Genomic DNA, 21,526 nt, shown 5'->3' with positions numbered 1-21,526 from the left:
GAGCTTTTCCAAAACTGAGAGCGAGGCCGGGGGCCGGCCCGGATAATAACCTGGGTCAGGCCAAGGCTCTTCCTGAGAAGGCACAAGATGTCAGTTTCTGCCCTGCCGGCTAATGGGTGTTGTAGGTTTCCCGATGGCATTGCCAGTGGTTCCAGACACCTTTTACACTAGGAGGTTGGGGGAAGGGCGCGTGCCCCTGCGCGCACACACCCAGATGGGTAAGTGCGCGTGCGCAGGCAGGATGCGGGAAGAGGTGCTCCCTTCCCGGGTCCCCGCCCCGACCCACCTCTCCCCTCTCCCCGCAGGCTACAGCATCTCCTCCTTCCTGCAGATGTTGCACCCCGAGTGCAAGGAGCTGCCTGAGCCCCACCTGCTTCCAGGGCAGCTGTCACACGGGGCCGTGGGCGTCAAGGATGGCCGAGTGCAGTGGATCTCCATGGCCTTCGAGTCGGTGAGCCCCGGCTGGGCCACCGGGTGTGGGGCAGTGTGCTGACCTCACAGAGTGCGTTGTCACCACGGATCCCCGGACCTCATCCCGGAGCAGAGCTGAGTGGTTGTTCTTCAGAGGGGAGGCTGAGGCCACGAGGGGTGAAATTGCTTGCCCAAGGTCACGGGGTTAGTGGGCGTCAGCGTCAAGTGCTAAACCAGGCCGTCTGACCGCCAAGCTCGGCCCTTCTGCCACACGGGACGCCACCCACCTCCCACCACCCTCCCTCCCCGGCAGCCCGAGGTCCACATCATTTTACGGGGGCAGGTGACAGTCCAGGACACTCCCCTCTGCCACTGTGAGGGGGCAGGTTTGGGGCCACAGAGCCTCCGTGCTGGGCCCCCCAGGAGAGATCGGAAGACAGGGGACCAGCCATTCGACACTTCACTGCTTCCTCTCTCACCCCCTAGGCTCTGCCAAGGAGACACCCACGCATACACACCCATGCACACACATGCGCACACACATATGCACACTTGCACACACGCACATCCCCGACCTGGGCATTGCGGGCCTGGCCCTAGCACTGGGCACTGTGAAACTTGCCAGGTCTGCCCCTGCTGCCTCCGTGCTGAGCCCCGGGGTCCAATCCTGGCTCTGATCCTGCTGTGCTCTGTGTCCTTGAGCAAGACACTCGTCCCCTCTAGCCTCCAGTTCCTCCTCTAAAGATTAGGGTTACGGCTCCCTGCCCGCCCTCTGGCAGTCATCGAGAAGCTAGGGTAGGTCAGTCACGTGAAGGTGTTGGGGAACGAGAATTCACATGACAAGGGCGATTCTTGTTCTTTGGCCCCAGCCCTGCTTTCTGTCCCACCACCTGTGCCACTCGCTGCATGAGCAGCCAAACCCCTGGCCACCACGAGGAGGACCCAGACCCCCTCCAAGCCCTCAGTGAGCCCCAGGCTAATGCAGACACCACTTCAAAGCCCCACGTAGTTTTTTTAAATTGTGGTAAAATATACATAATAAAATTAGCCATTTAAACCATTTTTCAGTGTATAGTTCAGTAATATTAAGCATAGTCACAATGTTGTGCAACTATCACCACCATCCAGCTATAAAACTTCTTATCTTGCAACACTGAAACTGTCCCCATTAAACACGGACTCCCCAGGCACCCCCTCCAGCCACCACTCTGCTTTCTGCCCCCATGGATTTGACTACAGAGGTGGAATCCCACAGCACTGTTCTTTTTGTGATTGGTTCGTTTCACTTAGCACAACGTTCTTCACATCCATCCATGTTGTAGCCGGCGTCTGAATTTCCCTCCTTTTTAAAAAAGGCCGAAGCCGCAGACAGTTGGAGGAGAGAATCCCTGCTCAGGCTCCTCCACATAACAGGACGTCACTTCCCAGCTGACGCCCACCAGCACGCAGACACACACGTGCACACAGACACGCTGTAAGCTGGTTTGTGCTCAGGGAGAGCAGAAGTGGACCAGCGAGGTAACATATATAAAAGTTCCAGAGCTGGTCACCGTGAACCAGACAGGTCACCTGCCCTCCCGGACTCACAGCCCAGCCAGGAGAGGAGGGGCAGGTTGCCGGGCAGTGACGAGAACTGCGATGGGGGAGCACCGAGGACTTGCAGAGCCCAGAAGATGACCGTCTTGGGGCATCAAGGAAGGCTTCCTAGAGGAGACGGAAACCTCCTGAGGCTTGAAGGAGGGGTGGGAGCAAGCTGTGCAGAGGGCAGAGGGACAGCGTGGGCCGAGGGTGGGACGCGGAGCTGGGGGGCTCTGGAAGTTGGAGCTGGTTCTGTTGGAAAGGGACGGGGACTTTGCTTGAATGGGGACCTGCCGCCGCTGTGAGAGTCACACGTGCACCCAGAGGCTGGTGGGAAGTGATCTCGGATGGGCTCACCTTTCACACAGCGCACTCTCTTTGCAAGTGGCCAGAGGCCAGCTGCAGCTGTCACAGAGCGGCCCAGCTATCACCAGGGCAGCAGCATGGGCCACAGCTGCCCGCCCGTCTCACTGGCTCATGTGTCCGCAGACCACGTACAAGGGCAAGTCCTCCTTCCAGACCTACTCGGACTACCTGCGCTGGGAGAGCTTCCTGCAGCAGCAGCTGAAGACGATCCCCGAGGGCTCAGCCCTTCACCGCGGCTTCCAGACCTGTGAGCACTGGAAGCAGATTTTCATGGAGATCATAGGCAAGTGGCAGCCCAGCCCCCCGCCCCAGGGTCCCGGTGGGGTGGGCGGTGGCATCAGGGACACGGGGAGGTGACCTGGAGCAGGAAGGGCACGGCCTGGCCTGTCTGAGCCACACTTGTCTTCTCAATTCTGGCCGAGAGCCCTGGAGAAACTGGGATGACACAGTGGCCGGGAACACTGATCAGAGACCAGAGTTTGGGTCCCCTCCTGCTTGGGGGCATCTGGCCACATTCTCTGATCCTGAATTTGGCCACCTAGAAAGTAATGGTAATGACCCTCATGGCAGTGGTCTCTCATTAGGAGCCCTTCTTGATGCCAAGCCCTGGCTGAGGCCTGACCCGTGTTATCTCTTTACACTCCAAACGAGGCCTAGGGAGTAGGTACTATTATTACCCCATTTTACAGATGAAGAAATGGGGGCTCAGAGAAGTCAAGTGGCTCACCCAGAGTGACACAGCTAGCTGTGACGGTGCCCATCTGCATAACCCCAGTACCTCTGACCCGTGAGGGCGAGGGGACTGCAGGTGCCCCACGGTGCAGCCCAGCTGAGGGCCCTCTCCTCTCCCTCCCAGGGGTGCAGAGCGCCCTGCATGGCCTGGCCCTCTCCTTGCTCATCTGCGTGGCTGCCGTGACCGTGTTCACCACCCACGTGCTGCTCCTGCTGCCCGTGCTTCTGAGCATCTTGGGTAAGTGGCCCGGGGGCCAGGAGCGGGCAGGGGTCTCGCTGCTGGCTTCCGGTCAGCAGGTTTCTCTCCACCCTTAACTGTCCCGTCTTTTCAGTGAAGGTTTCCCGACTCCCCACCCCAAGCAAAAAGAGCCTCTGTGACAGTTGTTCCTGGGACCGTGTGCTCCCCGAGGGGAGCCAGGTGTCACCAGGTGGTAGCTCTCGTCCCAGCGACATGTTGCTGCACTTGTCCCCTCTTTCAGCCCCCCCTCCCCCGCCCCAGCTCTCTCTGGCCCCGTCCCTACTCATCGCACCTGTCACCAGAGCTGGGGGCTCCACCGTAGACCTTACCACCTTCCCCAGGGGCCCTTAGAATTTGTCCAGCAACCCTCCAGGACTGTACGGGTGGGACCAGGTCCACGCTGCCTCCCCGCCACCTCCCGCCCCCCCAGGCATCGTCTGCCTCGTGGTGACCATCATGTACTGGAGCGGCTGGGAGATGGGCGCCGTGGAAGCCATCTCCCTGTCCATCCTCGTCGGCTCCTCCGTGGATTACTGCGTGCATCTGGTCGAGGGCTATCTGCTGGCCGGAGAGAACCTGCCCCCGCTCCAGGCCGAGGTGAGCACCCTGCCTGCCCCACCGCTCCCCAACAAATCTCCTCCCCCCTCGGTGCCAGTGAGGACCCCCAAGGGTAGCTGGACACCCCTGGTGCCCAGCGCCCAGCCAGGATGTGTTCCAGGAGGCTCAGTTTCCAGGGCCACTCTCCACGCCCAGGGGACTCAAGTTCTAAGGCAGCTCCACCCAACCATCGCTGTGGGCAGTGGGCGGGCCCACTCGCCCCAGCCTCTGTCTCCCTAAGTGAGCATGAGGGGTTGAACCAGGCGATGTCCAAGGGCCCTTCCTGCTTCTCGGTTCCCTGAGTCTAAGTCTCATTCTGTAGCCCGGGGAGCAAGTCTGAGCCCTTCTAGTCGTGACCTTGAGGCCACCAACCCCTACCCCCACTGGACCTCGTGGCTTAGGGAGGACATACCCGGGTACCAGTGCCAAAACTAGCTCTGGGTCTCGTAAAGTTTTTGGTTTTTCTTAGTTTGGAATTGTGTTGGTGTGAAACATTCATAAATATGTAAATTAAATCGGTTATACATTTAGCTGCTCTTGGTCAAAAGAAGGAAATCAGTTCCAGTCACGGCTCACATGTTTGAGGACCTACTGTGCAGATCATCAGTGTTCTGGCTGTCATAGCCACACTTAATGCGCCCCTACTGTGTGCTGTACACTGTGAGCTGCTGCGGGGGAACCGTTTCAGCTTCACGCCAGCCCCAGGGACCGGGTGCTGTTACTACCCCCATTTACGGAGGTGGAACGAGGAGCCCGTGAGAGCAAGGCTGGCCTTGGACAGCGTTACGTGTTTATCCAGGGTCCAAGCCCCCTTTCCAAAGCCCCAGGCAGGGAGGCACCCCCTCCTGCGTCTGGGGCCCCAGCTCTCTCTCACCCACACCCAGGATGCGCACTCGCGGCGCCAGTGGCGGACGCTGGAGGCTGTGAGGCACGTGGGCGTGGCCATCGTCTCCAGCGCCCTCACCACGGTCATCGCCACTGTGCCCCTCTTCTTCTGCATCATCGCCCCGTTTGCCAAGTTCGGCAAGATCGTCGCACTCAGCACTGGGGTCTCCATCCTCTACACGCTGACGGTCAGCACAGCCCTGCTCGGCATCATGGCGCCCGGCTCCTTCACCCGGACCAGGACTTCCTTCCTCAAAGCCCTGGGCGCCGTGCTCCTGGCAGGGGCCCTGGGGCTGGGCGCCTGCCTCCTGCTCCTCCAGAACGGCTACAAGATCCCCCTGCCCAATGGGACCTCCCTATAGCCCTGGCACTACGTCCGGACTTGCACACCTTGGGTCCAGTGGGTGGGGGACGAGATGTTCATTCTCTGACCCCAGAGGCACTTTGTTCCCAGCTTGGCTACAGCTAGTTATGTTCCCAGGCCTGGGCCAGACGTCACTCACCTGTGTGACCCACACTGCCTTCATCACAGTGCCAGCCACCGCTGGGTGGTCAAGCTGGCAGCCGCCCTGGCCTATGCCTGGCGGTGGAAGAGACCAGCCTTCCTCCTGTGCCTGGTCACCATGAGGGTCAGGTGATTTTTGCAGGGGGTTTCCCTCTCACACTGCCTCAATGCTCACAAGAACTTTCTGATGTGGGTGTTACAGTTCCCCCATTCTACAGATGTGAAAACTGAGGCATCCGGAGGCAAAGTGACTGACCTGTAGCGGCACAGCCAGAGCTGCCTCCCTCGGGGACTTTGCAGGAAGAGCACAGTGGGTTCAAGGGCAGGGCCTCGCACTCCCTGCCCCCTCCTCCCCATCAGTTTTACAGCGGCCAGTGCTGGGTGGTCCTGTGATCTTCCCCAGGCCTTTTAGTCCTGGCCAGGGAGCATGGGGGAACCGGCCTGGGGTACTGCATGTCCCACCCCTGGCCCCAGCCCCAAGGGGCTCCTGCTCTTCGGAAGCCATGGGGCCCCAGCACAGCCTTCTTCACAGATCTGAGCCCCTACCTCCCCCACCTGACTCTGGGGGTGGAATTTGGGGGAGGGGGCAGCCCCTGGGAGGGGGAGCTGGCCGTGCCTGCCGCCTGCTCACAGCAGATGGTTCTTATTAAAGTGAAATGAAACTGCAGACCGCTGCCATTAACACGAGCATTTTAAGCATCGCTGGCTCCATCGTATTCTTAAAATTGAAATAACTAAGTGTTCGCATGCCGCCCGGCCGGAACCTGGCACAAGGGGTGGGGCCGGGCCTGGAAGGAGATGGAGGTGGGGTGGAAGGTGCCAGAACCTCTGGGGAGCAGGGTCACAGAGTGCTCTGCAGGCTCAGGAGGAGGCTGGGTACCACTGGGGGAGCACCGTGGGAGGGGGCCCATCTGGCTCCCCACAGGGACGTTTATCAGCCCCTTCAGCGTGTCTGGTATTGTGCTGTGACCTTCTTCCTCAGGACAGATGTTGGCCCCTGGGCTTTAGGAAGCTGGACACAGACTGAGCTGGGACTAAACCCTTAGGGCGGGGAAGACATCCCTGAGAGTTGTCTCCAGGTCAGCTCGCCTGGTCACCTGTGAATATGGACCGGGGTCGGGGGTTGCTGGGCGTGCACAACAGACACGCAACACCGTGTCCCCACCCGGTGCATGCCTGGCGCCCAGCAGGTGCTCAGTATTTGCTGAGGGAGCATCAGACAGACACCAAACACGCGATTAATGGTACAAGTTGACACATAGCACTTACTGTGCCAGACGCCCTTCTCAGGGTTTGTATTAGTCTGCTTGGGCTGCCGTAACAGAGTGCCCCAAACTGGGTGGCTTATAAGAGGAATTTATTCTCTCACAGTTCTGGAGGCTGGAATTCCAAAGCAAGGTGTTGGCAGCATAGGTCCTTTTGGAGGTTGGTCCTTCTTCTTTCTTTCTCTCTCTCTCTCTCTCTCTCTCACTCTCTCTCACTCTCTCTCTCTCTCTTCATTCATTCATTCATTCATTCATTTATTTATGGCTGGGTTGGGTCTTCGTTGCTGTGCGTGGGCTTTCTCTAGTTGTGGTGAACAGGGGCTACTCTTTGTTGCGGTGCGCAGGCTTCTCATTGCAGTGGCTTCTCTTGTTGCGGAGCACAGGCTCTAGGCACGCGGGCTTCAGTAGTTGTGGCTCGCGGGCTCAGTAGTTGTGGCACACGGGCTTAGTTGCTCCATGGCATGTGGGATCTTCCCAGACCAGGGCTCGAACCCATGTCCCCTGCATTGGCAGGCAGATTCTTAACCACTGCGCCACCAGGGAAGTCCACAGCTCATGGTCTTAATGAGCTTTTGCCAAGCGTTAATGAGATGCCCTTCATTAGCTCAGGCACAGCAGTTAGCTTGGGGTCTGTGAGGATGTGCAGGCATTTGGTGGGCTAAGGAGGGGCAGAGGACAATGAGGGGAGCCCACGGAGAGGGACCCCTGTTACCTACAAAGGTTCCCTGAGCCCTTGCTTCTTTCTGCTTCACTTGGAAGCCAGGAAATCAATGAGAGCCGGGTGCTTTGAAGTGCTGGCCATGTCCCAGGCCCCATCCATGCATTCTTGGGAATTCTCACAGGGAGTGTTTTTGTCCTATTTCACTGCTAACAAAACTGAAGCCCAGAGACGTGAAGTAACTGGCCTGAGGTCACACAGCTTGTGAGAGATAGAGTTGGAATTCCCACCCAAGGCTGATGGCTCCTGAGTATATGCTCGCTCTCTGATACAGCCTCTCCTGCAAGCAGATTTGACTCGCAGAAGCAGCCAGCCCCAGGCCAACTGGGCAACCAGGATCCTCCCTCCTTCACAGTCACCCACCTGTGTGCTACTTGGAGAGGAAGTCTGGGTTCCAGCCCTGCCTGGGTGACCTAGAGCAAGCCACTGCACACTGATTCAATGCCCTGGAAAGTGGGGCAGGGGACAACGTGATGTCCAGGGCTCTGCCTCCTTCCACTGCTATGCTGCCAGGATTTGAGTCTCCTTAAATCAAGCTGCCCCAGTGCCCACCATCGGTGGCTGTCTTCTCCTGTGAGTCTCTCCTGTTCTCGTCATGTTCACATCCAATAAGCAGGAGGAGGCCCACTGGAGCTGTCGTCTGCTCAACAACAATTTATTGAACACCTACTATGTGCCAGGCACTGTTCCAGGCCTCAGCCATCCAAGAAAACGCAAAAACAGACCCAGACCTGACCACATGGACCTTACAGTCGAGGTGGGGAAAATCTTTAATAAAAGAACCCCTCAGATATTTAACCACAAACCAGAGAGCTGTGAGGGAGAAGAGTGAGGGGTAGGGGCACAAAGCCCTGTGTCTGAGGCTGGCAGAGGGGTCCCTGCCCTGGGATTGAAAGGGTGAGGACCACGTATACATATAGCTGATTCACTTTGTTGTACAGCGGAAACTAACACAACATTGTAAAGCAATTATACTCCAATAAAGATGTATAAAAAAAATAAACAGAAGGTTAATGCCTTAAAATAAATACATAAAATAAAGGATGAGGACCAGTTCCCTTGCCTCTGGTGGCTTGGTCCTATCAGACACAGGCCTTCTTGAGCCGCAGGACAGCCTACCGCAGGCTGATGCTAAGGCATAAAAGGAGGGATTCCGTTGTATCTTAGGGGACAAGGCTGGAGCCTCTGGGGGCAGCGGACAGGGAAAGCGGCGACACACTGGGTCAGGAGAGAACATCTGGCTGTTCTAGAAGCTCAGAGTCGCACACACACCCCACCCAGTGACCCGAGAGAGAGGCATGGAGTGGCCTCTGCACGCAGTTCTCAGTCCTGCCTCGGTCACCGCAGAGAAAGTTGCCCAGATAGAACCGAGTCTCCTTTTCCTCCTGGGGCCTCCAGAGGAGTTCAGAGTGGCATTCATGTTCTCTCCAGCAGGCTAAATACCATTGCCTTTGGCATTCCAGGTTCAGTGGAGTCATGTGAAAACCCAACCACTCCAAACGGACTTAAAATAGGAGCCCAGCAGCTGGAGGCGGTGGGTCCACACACCACCGTGCCTGGAGGTCTCGGTCTGGCATAGGGCCTGATGTCTTTGCCCAGCCCTGCCCTCCAAGGCTGCCTGGATTTGCCTGAGACTAGCTCTGCAGTTTTCACCTTGGGACCCGGTTGCAGCAGCGGGTGGGGTGCGCCTCCCGGCCACAAGGAGGCGCTCAGGCCCCCGCACCACACCTCCAAGGGAGGAGCTCAAAGGGAGCCTCTTCTAGTTCCCTCATCCTCTTCCTGAACTTTACAGCCTCTGCTTGGGTTTCCCCACCTTTAATTGTCTCCGATATAAGCCCATCCTTCCCTCTTCTGGTCACTGCACCTTGATTTTTCTTTGGGGATCCTCCCCCAATCCAGACCTTGTGATGCAGGTGAAGCTGAGGCACCCTCGCCATACACACTCCTCCCATTACCCCCTTACATTATCCCTACCCCCTCCTCCACCAGGTGGGTAGGCATGTGACCCAGACCCAGCCAATCAGTGCATTCCATCCTCCTGGCCATAGTGATTGGTTGAGGAATTGACACCTGACCCAAATTAGTCCCATGAGCATCTTCTTGGGAAAGATACACTCTCTTTTGACCTATATTTCTAGGCTGTGGGGGGAAAGACTGGAGCCTGCCTGGGAACGAGGCAACACAGAGGAAAGCAGAGCCAAGGGTGAAAGACAGATTTCTGATGACATCACTTAAGCCCCTGGATCCAGCCATGCCTGAAGCTAATGTATCCCTAGATTATTTTCATAAATAAGCCAATAAATTCCCCTTCTCCTTAAGCCACTTTGAGTAAGATTCTCTCTGACTTTAAGTCAAAAGTCCTAACTAAACATTCCCTCCACCCACCCACTTCACACACCCTCTCAAAAGCCTTCATTGTGCTCCTATCACAGGTTAAATCCCCAACTCTCTCTCACGTGACGTTCAAGGTCCATCGTGACCTGGCCCCGACCCCTCTCCAGGCTCATCTCCTTCTAGGTCCTCCAGCCATCCTGGGCTCTTCACCCTCCCCAGACATTCCCCATCTCCCTTGTGGTCTACACCCACACATCCCCCTCTCTTTTCCCCCACTGACACCTGTCAAACTCTGACCTGTCCCTGAAGGCTCAGCTTAGATGCCACCTCCTCCCTGAAGCCTCCCTCCTCTTTCTCACTGCTCTTTGCTGGAACACTGAGTCCCATGCTCTGGTTGAGCTGTGTCTACATCCATCTCCCAGGCTGGGAAAGAGCCCTCGAGAAAGAACAGGGCTGTGCTCACCCCCGCACTGTCCAAGGAAGCTGGACTCTGTGCAAGGGGGATGGGGATACAGTGAAGGGTTTTTAAAGCAGAAGACCATCTTATGCCTGTTCAGTGGTAAAAATCTAAACGTTTGGTAACACCCTCTGTTGACAAGCCTACATATGCAAACAGGCTCTTATACGCATTGCTGGTGGGAGTTTAAACTGGCTCAACCATCGTGGAGGGGAACTTGGCAGTAACTATCACAGTGGCACGATCCTTCTGATTCAGCAGTGCCGCTGCTGAGAATTTATCCTGCGGATAAACTTCCACCGGGCAAGTTATTCACTGAAGACTTGTCTAGTATATCAAAGGACTGGGAGCTCCTAAACGTCCATCAGCGCAGTGACCGATGAAATAAGTTATGATCAGTCCATTCAGACAATAGGATACCCTGTGGCTATAAACGAAGACTAAGGAAGCTCTCTAAGTGCTGATATGCGAAAAACCACCAAGCTATATTAAAAGAGAGGAAAGTTGCAAAAATGTGTGTAAAATATGTTGAAAAAATGGGTGGGAGAGAGAATGTATGCTCATTTTGCTTGTATATGCATAAAGAAACTGAAGGAAACGCAAGAAAAACTAAGGCAGTAGTTACCTGTGGGGATTGGGGGCAGGGTTGTTGGGGGGGACTAGGCAGATGGCATACAGCCACGGGAGGAAGACTTTTATTACAAATCTTTTCACACTCTTGGATTTTTTGACAGCAGGAATATATTATCTGGATTTTTTTTTTTTTTTAAAGCAGAAACGAGACATGGTTTTTGTTTACTCCTTAGAAAGCTCACTCTGGCTGTGGGGCAGAGGATGCACTCAGGAGGGTGGAGTGGGGCAGGGAGAGCAGTGAGGAAGGAAGGAAGGGGTGCCCCCCACCCCGAGAAGGCATCAACAAGCATCACCTGAAGTGCTCTAAACCCAGGCGCTGCCAGCATCCTGTGGGGCTAGCAACAGCCTCCCTGGCACAGTGTCTGAGTAGAGATGTGGACCATCACCCGCTCTGGAGCCAAAGAGACCAAGAGCCTTTGGAGTGATCAGGAGTGTGGCATTGCCCGATGCCGCTCCCTCGCCTCCTTGTAGTTGAGCAGGCAGAGGGAACGCTTGGAAGAGGGCAGCACAGGGTAATAGGAAGAGGCTGCCGTTGGGCTCTGTGACCCTCCTGGTGTGGAGTTCCAGAAACTGGGTTTTAGCATCCTTACTCTGCCTCCATTAACTGTGAATTAGGGCAAGTCATTTCCTCTATTTTAACCCGTTTTCTCATCCATTAAATAGAATAACAATATCTATCATGCATGGTTGTTGTGGGTTTTTTGTTTTGTTTTTTTGCTTTTTTGTTTTGTTTTTTCAGCCGCACCGCACGGCAGGCAGGATCTTAGTTCTCTGACCAGAGATCGAACCCGCACCCCCTGCAGTGGAAGCACAGAGTCTTAACCACTGGACCACCAGGGAAGTCCCTGGCTGTTATGTTTTATTAATAAATGAGGTAATATATGCCAAGGGCTTGGCCACAGCGAGAGCTGCTAAACCATCGTAATTTCTGTTATCATTGTTATTAAAATGGAGTTCTCCTAACTCAGGATAGCATTTAGGTGCTTGGAGTAGCAAAGCGCTTCAATAAATAGGAACTACTCCCTCTCTGACTAGTTTCTCTCTGACCATGGGTGGCAAATGTCTTCGTGTCCCATCGATGTTGGGTCTGGCCATGTGACTTGCATTGTCCATTGGGATGTCAGCAAGAGTGAAGCAAACAAAGGCTTGAAATGTGCCTGTCCAAGGGGACTTGCCCTCTGAGCTTCTTCCTCTCCATGGGAAGAGCATGCCCCAGGGAGCCCACTGGTTCCAGGGAGTTGAGAGACACATGGAGCAGACTTGACCCAAACGGTAGCCTGGAGCCAAGCCCAGGTGGTCTTGGCCTAGCCCACTGAACTCTCAGCTGACATCAGTTAATGATTGTTTTAAGACACTGAGTTTGGGGAGATTTGTTATGCAGCATTATTGCAACAATAGCTGATGGAAGCATTGCTCATTACATCCTGTGCCCTGTATGTTTAATGACCTCCTACTTGTCTCTCTCCTCACGAGGGCACACCCCGTGAAGGCAAAGCCCGGGTATCCCCAGTTCCTGGCATATAGTGTGTTCATTGTAAATGCTTATTGACTGAATGGACTTCCTACCCCTTCAAGCCTCGATCTGCCCACCTGTTAAATGGGGATAATCACATCAGAACTGGGGCAGAGCAATGCCTGTGCCTTGTTTCACTGCAGGGAAGGAGTTAGCAGGTACCTCATACTCTCCAGCCACCTGCATCCCCTCCTTGCTTTCAGACTCCTCCCCTGCTTCTTCTCAAAGGGACTCGAGGTGAAAGACATGTTTCGTCAGCGGAAGATCAATGGAGCCTTTGTTCTGCACAAGTCTATCTACCTGACAGAGATGCTGCTTGTACTTACTTGGCTAGCTCAGGGAGAGGAGATGGGTTTCTGACGGCTGTGCCCACTCACTCCCCTCTGCCTGCTTGAGCGCCTTCAGGACTGACCTGCCTTGTCCTGGTGAGGACAGCCAGAAACAGGGCAGGGGAGGGAAGGATGGAGGGAAGGAAGCTGAGATGTAACTCAGTCTCTTCCACATGCTTTCTCTCCACCCATGAGCTCACTTCAACCCTACCACCCACCTTGGAAGGAAGGTGTATCCCCATTTCTCAGAAGAGAAAGTGACTCGCCCACCTTCACCTGGCATTGGGAGTCTAACCCAGGCTGGCTGACTCCCAAGGTCAATTTCTACTACCTGTAACTGCCTCCACAGGGAGCCATGATCCCGAGCACCTCGGTGTTGCAGGTCGTATCAGAGGGGACAGAGAGCATCAATGACATTATTACAGTAAAAACAGAGACCCCCTAAAATGTGTACAACCCTATGCAATTCACAGAATCTCATGGGTGCCTCGCAACTTTGCAAGGCAGGCTTATTACCACCACATTTTACAGAGTAGAAAACCGAGGCTCAGCAGGGTGAAGTGACTTCTCCCAGGGTCTCAAAGCAAATGGTGTAGCTGATGTAAGACTCCTCCCACCTTGTCTCCTGGGTCACTGAATTCCAGAGGTCCCACCTGGTGGGGCCCTTGTCCCAGGGAGACTTTGAGGAATCTGACACCTTGGGACACATCCTTTCCCCGTGGTGTGGTAATCAGACCATCAGCCTGCCTGGGTGCCACCTACAGCTGCTGCGTGACCTTGTGCAAGCTACACGATCTCTCTGAGCCTCAACATACCAGTTATTTTTTGCCATCTAATAAACCACTTCAAAATCTAGTGGCTTAAAACAACAACAATTTATTTAGCTCATGATTCTGTGAGCTAATTAAATTAAGCTGGGCTCGGCTGGGTGGTTCTTCTGATCCTAGAGGGCTACAGCATGTGTGTGCAGTCAGCTGTGGGTTAGCTGAGCGGTTTTGCTTTGGGGGCTGGGCTGGCTGTCAGGCTGAGGGAACAAGGGTCACAGGGCCACGTGTCACTCACCAGGCTTGTTCACAAGGCAGTGTCAGCTTCCTGGAGGATGAGTGGCCATGCACAAGGCCTCCTGTTATGACTTGAATTGTGTTCAACCCTCCTGTTATGGGTCGAATCCCAGAAGACAGGATTATTCAGCTTTGTTTTAGAAAAAGAGAGAAAGCAAGGGGGTGGGGGGGAGGGAGGAGGAAGGATACACACATTTGCCAACCCCAAAATGCAATTTATAAAATGAAAATCTAGTGTGACAGTCAACTAAATTAACAATTTATAGATAATTCACAATGCTCATACCATTAAGCAAATGCACTTTAAATTGATTTCAAATTAGTAGGCTAATGATTTCCCCCAGGTCCAGTCTCTGCCAGCCCCCAGTGCAATGTTTTTAATAAGAGGTAGGTGTGCAGTAACCGCCTCTTTATTCCATAACTGAAGCCATAATTGAACTTGAGGGCATATTCAAGGGCCCTATTGATCTACATAAAGAAGGAAAGTGCTGACAGTGGCCATCTTCAGGCCAGAGGGGTGGGGTAGCCACTGCAAAATCCTGCAGCTGCGGCAGATTTGGAGATCACTTCCTGTACGACTTGCAGGTAGCCTAGATGGCTGATGGGAATGTTAAGTAAACTTGAGACAGACAGAGCTCTCAAGCCCAGGCCTGCAGGGACTCCCTAAAGTCATGTCAAAGATCTATGTGACCCTCCAAGATTCCTAGAGCCCCAAGGTGAACACTGCACCCTCTCTTGTCCCACCATGCCTATCTGACCCCCAACTCTCCAGGCCAAGGGAATTCAAGCCAAGGTACAACCGCAAATGTGTTCTACTTTCCCTCTTCATTCCAAGTATCAAGTCCTTTAACCTTCAGCCCAACCAAGAGCTCCCCAACCCCAACTCAGAAAGGCAGGGTGGAGGGTCTTCAATTCTTGTTGGCATAGCCCTGACTGCTATCATTTCATGAGGCACAAACCATTACCCATCTCTACTGCTGTCTCTAAAGGGGCCATGAGAAGCTTTGACTCCATCTCAAAAGAACATTAGAGCCTCATTTTATTCTCCACCAGCCATCTTGGCTGTTCTGAATCCAGAGACCTTTTCTCCAAAGAGTATGCCATACAAGTGGAGGTTGAAGGAGAAAGAGAGAGAGAGAGAGAGAGAGAGGAATTGATTTTACAGGGGAGTAAGTGTGGATTGGGAAATCTCATGACCCCAGAGTCAGAGAGAACAGTCAGAAGGGTGAGCAGACTGTGGGCACTTAGTCTACTGATGGATGGATCGATGTCTAAGACAATCTGTAAAGTGCTCCATGTGTGCCCTTGAGGTCATTGAGCTGTCTATAATACAGTCCAAATTTGAACCCTAAATTATCTAAACACTATATATTAGCAGTAGATATAATGCTCCAAAATCTCATAAAGACTCATAAAATTGGGAAAAGGCAAGAGGGGAGAAGAACAAAGGATAAGGGGCTTGCTCTTTTCCCTGCTATCTGTCCCTCTCCTATTCTTGGAGCACAAAACTCCTTGCAGATTTTCAACTGGGCTTTGAATGTGTGGAGCTCCCAGGATTCCTCCACTGGCACTGGGGGTAAAATACCATGCTCCTAGCTCTCCTTGGCCAGATTCTTCTCTCAGACATGTTGCAGCCTGGGGTGTGGAGGAAGGGAAGATTATTCATTCTAAACTCTGCATCATCTCATTCAGATTCCATTACAGGAATCAGTCATGGTGATAACCAAAAAGAAGAAAGGTCTGAGGGAAGAATGTCTCTCGTTTCTAGAAAGAGATTAGTCGGGAATAGTCGTCTAATCAATATTGATCAATAAAGTGTCCCAGAAAAATCTAAAGCCACATTACTTAAGCAGACCCTCCCCAGAACATCTCTGTTGATTCAGAGAATGCAGAAAAGGCAAAAACAGGAAGGAGGGATTCGTTTTTTTAAAAAATGACTGTAAAGTGAAACAACCACTTTGGAAACATGTGCATACATTATGGCCAGCAGTTCCACTCCTGGGTACATACCCAACATACTCAGTGCTTTGTCCTCAAAGGACGTGCACAAGAAAATTCATGGCTTTATTCATAACAGCCTCAAACTGGAAACAATCCAAATGTCCATCAGCAGTAGAATGGATCAATAAATGGTGTTTTATTCACACAAAAGATTACTATACAGCAATAAAGAAGAATGAACTACTGACACACAACAACATGGATGAATCCCAAGACACAATGTTGAATGAAAGAAGCCAGACACAGGAGAGTGCCTACTGAATGATCCAATTTATATGAAGTTCAAGAACAAGAAAAACTGGTCTATGCTGACAGCTGTCAGAAAAGTGGTTACCCTTCGTGGGAGGTGGCACAAGGAGGTGGTGCTGGAAATGTTATGTATTTTCACCTGGATGGTGGTTACACACACACACACACACATGCACGCATGCACACACACACTTTTAAGTTGTATACTTCAGATTTGTGTACTTTATATGCTATAACTCAAAATTTTTAAGAAATATTTTTAATCTGTCACTCCAAAATTTAAATCATCATGTGTCATTCACTTTTTGAGGGCCATGATATGCACAGAGTTTGTGCTTTACTTTCTGTCTTGAGGGAAATGGAAGCATACCTGCCCATAGCACAAATGAGGATACTGAGGCTTGGAATGTCCAGGTAGAGGCACCATTACAGACCACGCTGTCTAAGGTTGGACAGACAGGTGTCATGGTGGGTGCAGACTGTTATCCATGATCTGTGGCACCTCTATCATTTCTCGTGGCATTATTGAGGTGGTTTGCAACGCCTGAGGCTGGACACGTCCCTCCAAGTTACCAAAAGGGCTCATCATCCCATAGCCCTGCCACTCTCTCTAGAGCAGAATAGGATGGTTACTGCAGCAGCTCCAAACTTATTTGTGGAAAGCAATCTTCCCACGGTTTGCTATTTACACACAACACTCTTGCTTCCAGCTTTGTATAACAAATTAAATTCTGACAGCATTAAAAACGTATGTGTGATGAGAAGATTGTTTTGGAAAACACGCAACATTTACCTCCTTTCCACCTCCACCTCCTTCCTCCGATCCAGGAGTTCCCCAACGGACCTGCACTTCAGGGAATGCCCAGGTAAATGGGGTTTCTCATATTTAGAATTGTCAGTGGAGTACCTGAGTAGAACAGAACCCCTGGGACCCAACTTATTTTCCTTCTGAAACCTAGATGCAAGAATACCATCCACTCTGAGAGAGTGAAAAGGGAGGTTATTTAGAAATCTTTTCTTCAAAGTATGGGCACCAGGAGTTCATTCTTGTGGAAATGCTAATACTTGTGGAAAGCCTACTGTGTGCCAGGCCTTGCGCTAAGCACTGGAAATACAATGATGAACCAAATAAATTCCCTGCCCTTGTGGAGTCTACATTCTAGTGGGAGGGAACAACAATAGACACATAAACATATCAATAACTAGGATAATTTCAGTTCGTTGTAAGTTCTATGAAGAAAGCAAGTAGAGTAACAGGCTGTATAGTGAGTGGGTGAGAACTACTTTAGCGAGGATGGCCAGGAAAGGCAGCTTTGAAGAGACGGTGTTTGAGCTGAAACTTGAACAATGAGAAGGAGCCAGACTTGTGCAGATCTAACAGAAATGCATTCCAGGAAAACGGTGTGGCACCTGCAAAGTGCTGAGGTGGAAACAAATGTGGCATGTTCAAAGGATGGAAAGGAGGCCAGTATGGCTGGGGTATAGAGCATGAGGGGAAGACATGGAGGAAATAAGCCTGGGGAAGTAGGAGAGGACCAGATCACGTGGGTCTTGCAGGTCTAATAAGGAGTTTGGGTTTCAAGCAAAGGAGTGATATGATATGATTTATGTTTAAAACAACCTGCTTTTTTAGCCGCTATGTGGAGAATGGGCTAGCGAGGGATTGGGAGGAGAAGCTGGAAGACCAAGTTGGGCTGCTACAATGGTCCACTGAGAGATGATGGTGATGGCAACCTCTCCTTACCTCCATCCACATGTAATTTATCTCCCAACTTAAGGATGCATTTCTCTGAGTCATCCATGCTCCCTTCCTCCAGTCTCTCCTCTAACCAATGCCATACATTTGTGAGATATTATGAGAGAATATGCACAGGGTCACATGTTATATCCTATTTACTGCTGCAAGAATGAATGAAATGATGACTTCAGAGCCACTTGGCTCATCTAGAAATGGCTCATCTAGAAATGGAATCTATTGCCTCTTTATGCCAATTCTTCTCAAACTCTTTCAATTAATGGGCTACGACTTGGGGAGGAATGGCACGCAGAGCACTTAATCCACTCCTCATGGCTCGTCATCCCAGAAACAAACCTCACTTGATGGGATGCCAATGGGGGAGACTATACGCTATGAATTATGCAGTGAACAAAAGCATCAACGTATATGATATTTAAAGCATTACTAAAACAGGGACACCCCTTCCCAGACTAGCCAGAAGACCCAAAGAGACCACAAATGCATAGTGGGCAAGACCATTTGTTACCTAACTAGGCTCACTAGCCATAAGTGCCTTGGGAACTTGTACCTATATGACCACCAGGAAGGGAGCAAACTGAAAAATGAGGGGAAAAACAAAAGTCACTTGGCTTAACATCACAGCCCCTGGTACTTGGTTTCATCTCATTCACTAACTCACTCAAGGATGTCAGGCAAATCTCTTCCTCTCCCTGGATCTAGTTTTTCTCAACTGTAAAATGAGGGGGTTTGTTTGAACTCCATGATCCTCTGGCTCTAGCAGTCTGTAAATCTGTAAATGGCCTAGGACCTGCATTTCCCACATTTTCTGTATCTCCTTTGGTCCTCCCAAAACCCCAAAAAAGTATAGAAAATACATATCATGGTGCCCACTTTTCAGATGAGATCGGGCACACTCAGGGTGGTATGGCCATAGACTGTGCCCACTTTTCAGGATGGGAAAACTGAGACCTCAAGATCACAAGCACTAATCACAAGTTTACAAATTGAGCTAGAGGGGGTTATATTCCATTACAACTCATTCAGGTAAATCCTAACTCTTCCAGAAGCGTATTCTGCAAGGGCTTACTCCCCGGCTCTCCAGATACCCCCTTCCCCCCACAAACAGCCCCTTCAAGCCCCCGTTAGGCCCTGGCTCTCCTGCAATCTCTCCGGTCATCATCAGGAGGTGTGCTGGGACTACAAAGATGGCTGTGCTCCACACGGCCTCTCTGTATGTATTGTTATTTCAATTTCAAGGCCATTGGCAAATCCCATCATGGCCAAGCCCTTCCACTGGACTCATAATTGGAATCTGTCAGCTCATTAGCATGGGGAAGGGGAGGAAGACACACTCGGCTTTATCCACCAGTCCTGATTTAGTAGGTGTTCCCTTTGCAGCTCCAGAGCCTTGGCGGAATCTCTGTATGCCTGTGTTTGTTATGGAAATTACCACTCACCCATACATATAAATCTGCAAGAGAGCCTCTTGTCGTTTCTAATAGTTCCACAAGCTGCACTGAGAGAAGCCTGGGCAGAGCTGAGGCTATTTTGGAAATGTTGAGACCTCCATCCTTATACTAACATCAGAGAAATCTTGACCACCCAAAGAGCTCACGTCACAGTTTTCAGCCATCAGGAGTTCGCAAGGTGCCCAGCACTGTGCCCAGGGTTTCCCACGTACCATTTCATTTAATCCTCACGATAACCCCATGATCGCCATATTTTAGCTGAGAGTACTGAGGCTCGGAGAGATCTAAGTGACTTGTTTTAAAAAATCACAGGGGGCTTCCCTGGTGGCGCAGTGGTTGAGAGTCTGCCTGCCAATGCAGGGGACACGGGTTCGAGCCCTGGTCTGGGAAGATCCCACATGCCGCGGAGCAACTGGGCCCGTGAGCCACAACTACTGAGCCTGCGCGTCTGGAGCCTGTGCTCCGCAACCAGAGAGGCCGCGATAGTGAGAGGCCCGCGCACCGCGATGAAGAGTGGCCCCCGCTTGCCGCAACTAGAGAAAACCCTCGCACAGAAACGAAGACCCAACACAGCCATAAATAAAATAAATAAATAAAAATTAAAAAATAAACAGGAGCTGTTGTTTAAAAAAAAAAAAAATCACAGGAATGGAAAGGAGCTATGCTTAATTACCCAACTTCTAGGTCATCTCCATGATTCTTGGATTCTTTGGGATAAAATCATGGTGGAAGGAGAGGAAGGAATGGAGGTGATATACTCCATGGAAGGTGGGGACCCCCCAAAGAAGTCTCCCAGTCTCCCACTATTTCTTCCCTGGAAGATGTTCTGCCTCTCTCTGGAGGAAGTTTCTCCCCCACAAAATGAGACTGGGGGCTCAAAATCTTGGCCACTATACCTTTGGGGTACAGTCAGCCCTCTCCTTGTTGTTTTATTATTAAGAATTCTTTTAGTTGTGTCAGAAACATGAAAATCCTGGACAAGACCTGGTTGGGGGCACGAGTAAGCTCTGCAGGTGTGTTCTTGGAATCATTCTGCAAGTAGGCTTGCCCCATCTGGCAGCAGACAAGGTCAGCACAGCCCTAGAATCTCATCCTTCCAGAAAATTCCTCTCCCAAACCCATAGATCAACACCTGGGAGAACTCTAATGGCTCTGCTTGGGTCACATATTTACCCCTGAACATTTCACTGTTGCCAGAGGGATGGGATATCTGATTGACCAGCATAGACATGGTGACCACTCCTGGGGGGACAAAAGGGACATCATAATCGGCACATGAAGACTGAGTGTATATGTATTGTGTTTTTCTATATATGGCCCTTGCAATGTCTCCCATCCCACGCACTCTTTTAGAATGTGATATTGACACTCCTTCTGTCTTATGGTCGGGTTTATGTCCCTTCCCCTTGAATCTGGGCATACTTTGTGGCTGCCTTGACCAATAGAATATGGCAAAAGTGACACTGTCCTCATTTCCAGGCCCAGCCCTTAGAGACTGGCAGCTTCCACTTCTTGCCCCTTGAGACACTCACCTCTGAAGCCCTAGGCCCCCATCTGAGAAGTTCAAGGCCGCCATGTTATGAGGAAGCCCAGGTCACGTGGAGAGGCCAAGAGCAGGTGTTCTGACTGCCCCAGGAGGGGTCTAAGGGGACAACCAACATCAACCATAGATATGTGAGTGGTGAGGCTTGGAGAAGATTCCCGCCCCTAGACTGAGTCCTCCTAGGTGAGGCCCCAGACATCACGTAAGCAGAGACAAGCCATCCTCCTGTGCCCTTTCCCAATTTCTGACCCAAAGAATCTGTAATAGTAATAAAACAATTGTTTTAAGATTGCTTATTGCTGATCTTAAATAGGGAGAATATCCTGGATTATCTGGGTGGGCCCAATGTAATCACAAGTGTCCTTAAAAGTGGAAGAGAGAGGCAGAAGATGACTCAGAGGGAAATGTGACTCTGGAAGGTCAGAGTGTGGTGACGAGAAGGACTCAACTGGCCTTGGCTGACTTTGAAGATGGAGGAAAGGGCCACTGCCCAAGGAACGTGGCTGCCCTCTAGAGGTTGCAAAAGGCAAGGAAATGGGGTGCATGTGGCTTTTTGAATTACGGTTTCCTCTGGGTATATGCCCACTAGTGGGATTGCTGGGTCAGCAATGGTAATTCTATTTTTAGTTTTTTAAGGAACCTCCATACTGTTCTCCATAGCGGCTGTATCAATTTACATTCCCACCAACAGTGCAAGAGGGTTCCCTTTTCTAGCCAGGTCATGGAAGCAACTTAAATGCCCATCGACAGACGAATGGTTAAAGAAGATGTGGTACATATGTACAATGGAATATTACTCAGCCTTAAAAAGAACGAAATTGTGTCATTTGTAGAGAAGTGGATGGATCTAGAGACTGTCATACAGAGTGAAGTAAGTCAGAAAGAGAAAAACAATTATCGTATA

The 21,526-nt window shown here is 51.6% G+C and overlaps 1 protein-coding gene across 5 annotated transcripts in view; it reads left to right on the top strand.

Annotated features, from left to right (window-relative positions):
* The window catches only part of DISP3 (dispatched RND transporter family member 3), a 52,940-nt gene extending 46,929 nt beyond the window's left edge, over positions 1–6,011 (top strand). For all 5 annotated transcript variants that reach the window (XM_082351325.1, XM_082351321.1, XM_082351322.1 and 2 more), the window contains 5 exons: positions 306–451; positions 2,479–2,638; positions 3,212–3,325; positions 3,756–3,922; positions 4,807–6,011. In XM_082351325.1, coding sequence (XP_082207451.1) covers positions 306–451; positions 2,479–2,638; positions 3,212–3,325; positions 3,756–3,922; positions 4,807–5,169 — 950 coding nt within the window. In that variant the 3' untranslated portion in view covers positions 5,170–6,011. The remainder of the gene's footprint in view (positions 1–305; positions 452–2,478; positions 2,639–3,211; positions 3,326–3,755; positions 3,923–4,806) is intronic.
* The last annotated feature ends 15,515 nt before the right edge of the window (positions 6,012–21,526 follow it).

Source organism: Balaenoptera borealis (assembly GCF_965194805.1).
Source record: "Balaenoptera borealis genome assembly, chromosome: 1".
NCBI lineage: Eukaryota > Metazoa > Chordata > Mammalia > Artiodactyla > Balaenopteridae > Balaenoptera > Balaenoptera borealis.
This window is presented reverse-complemented; position numbering and strand designations above follow the sequence as displayed.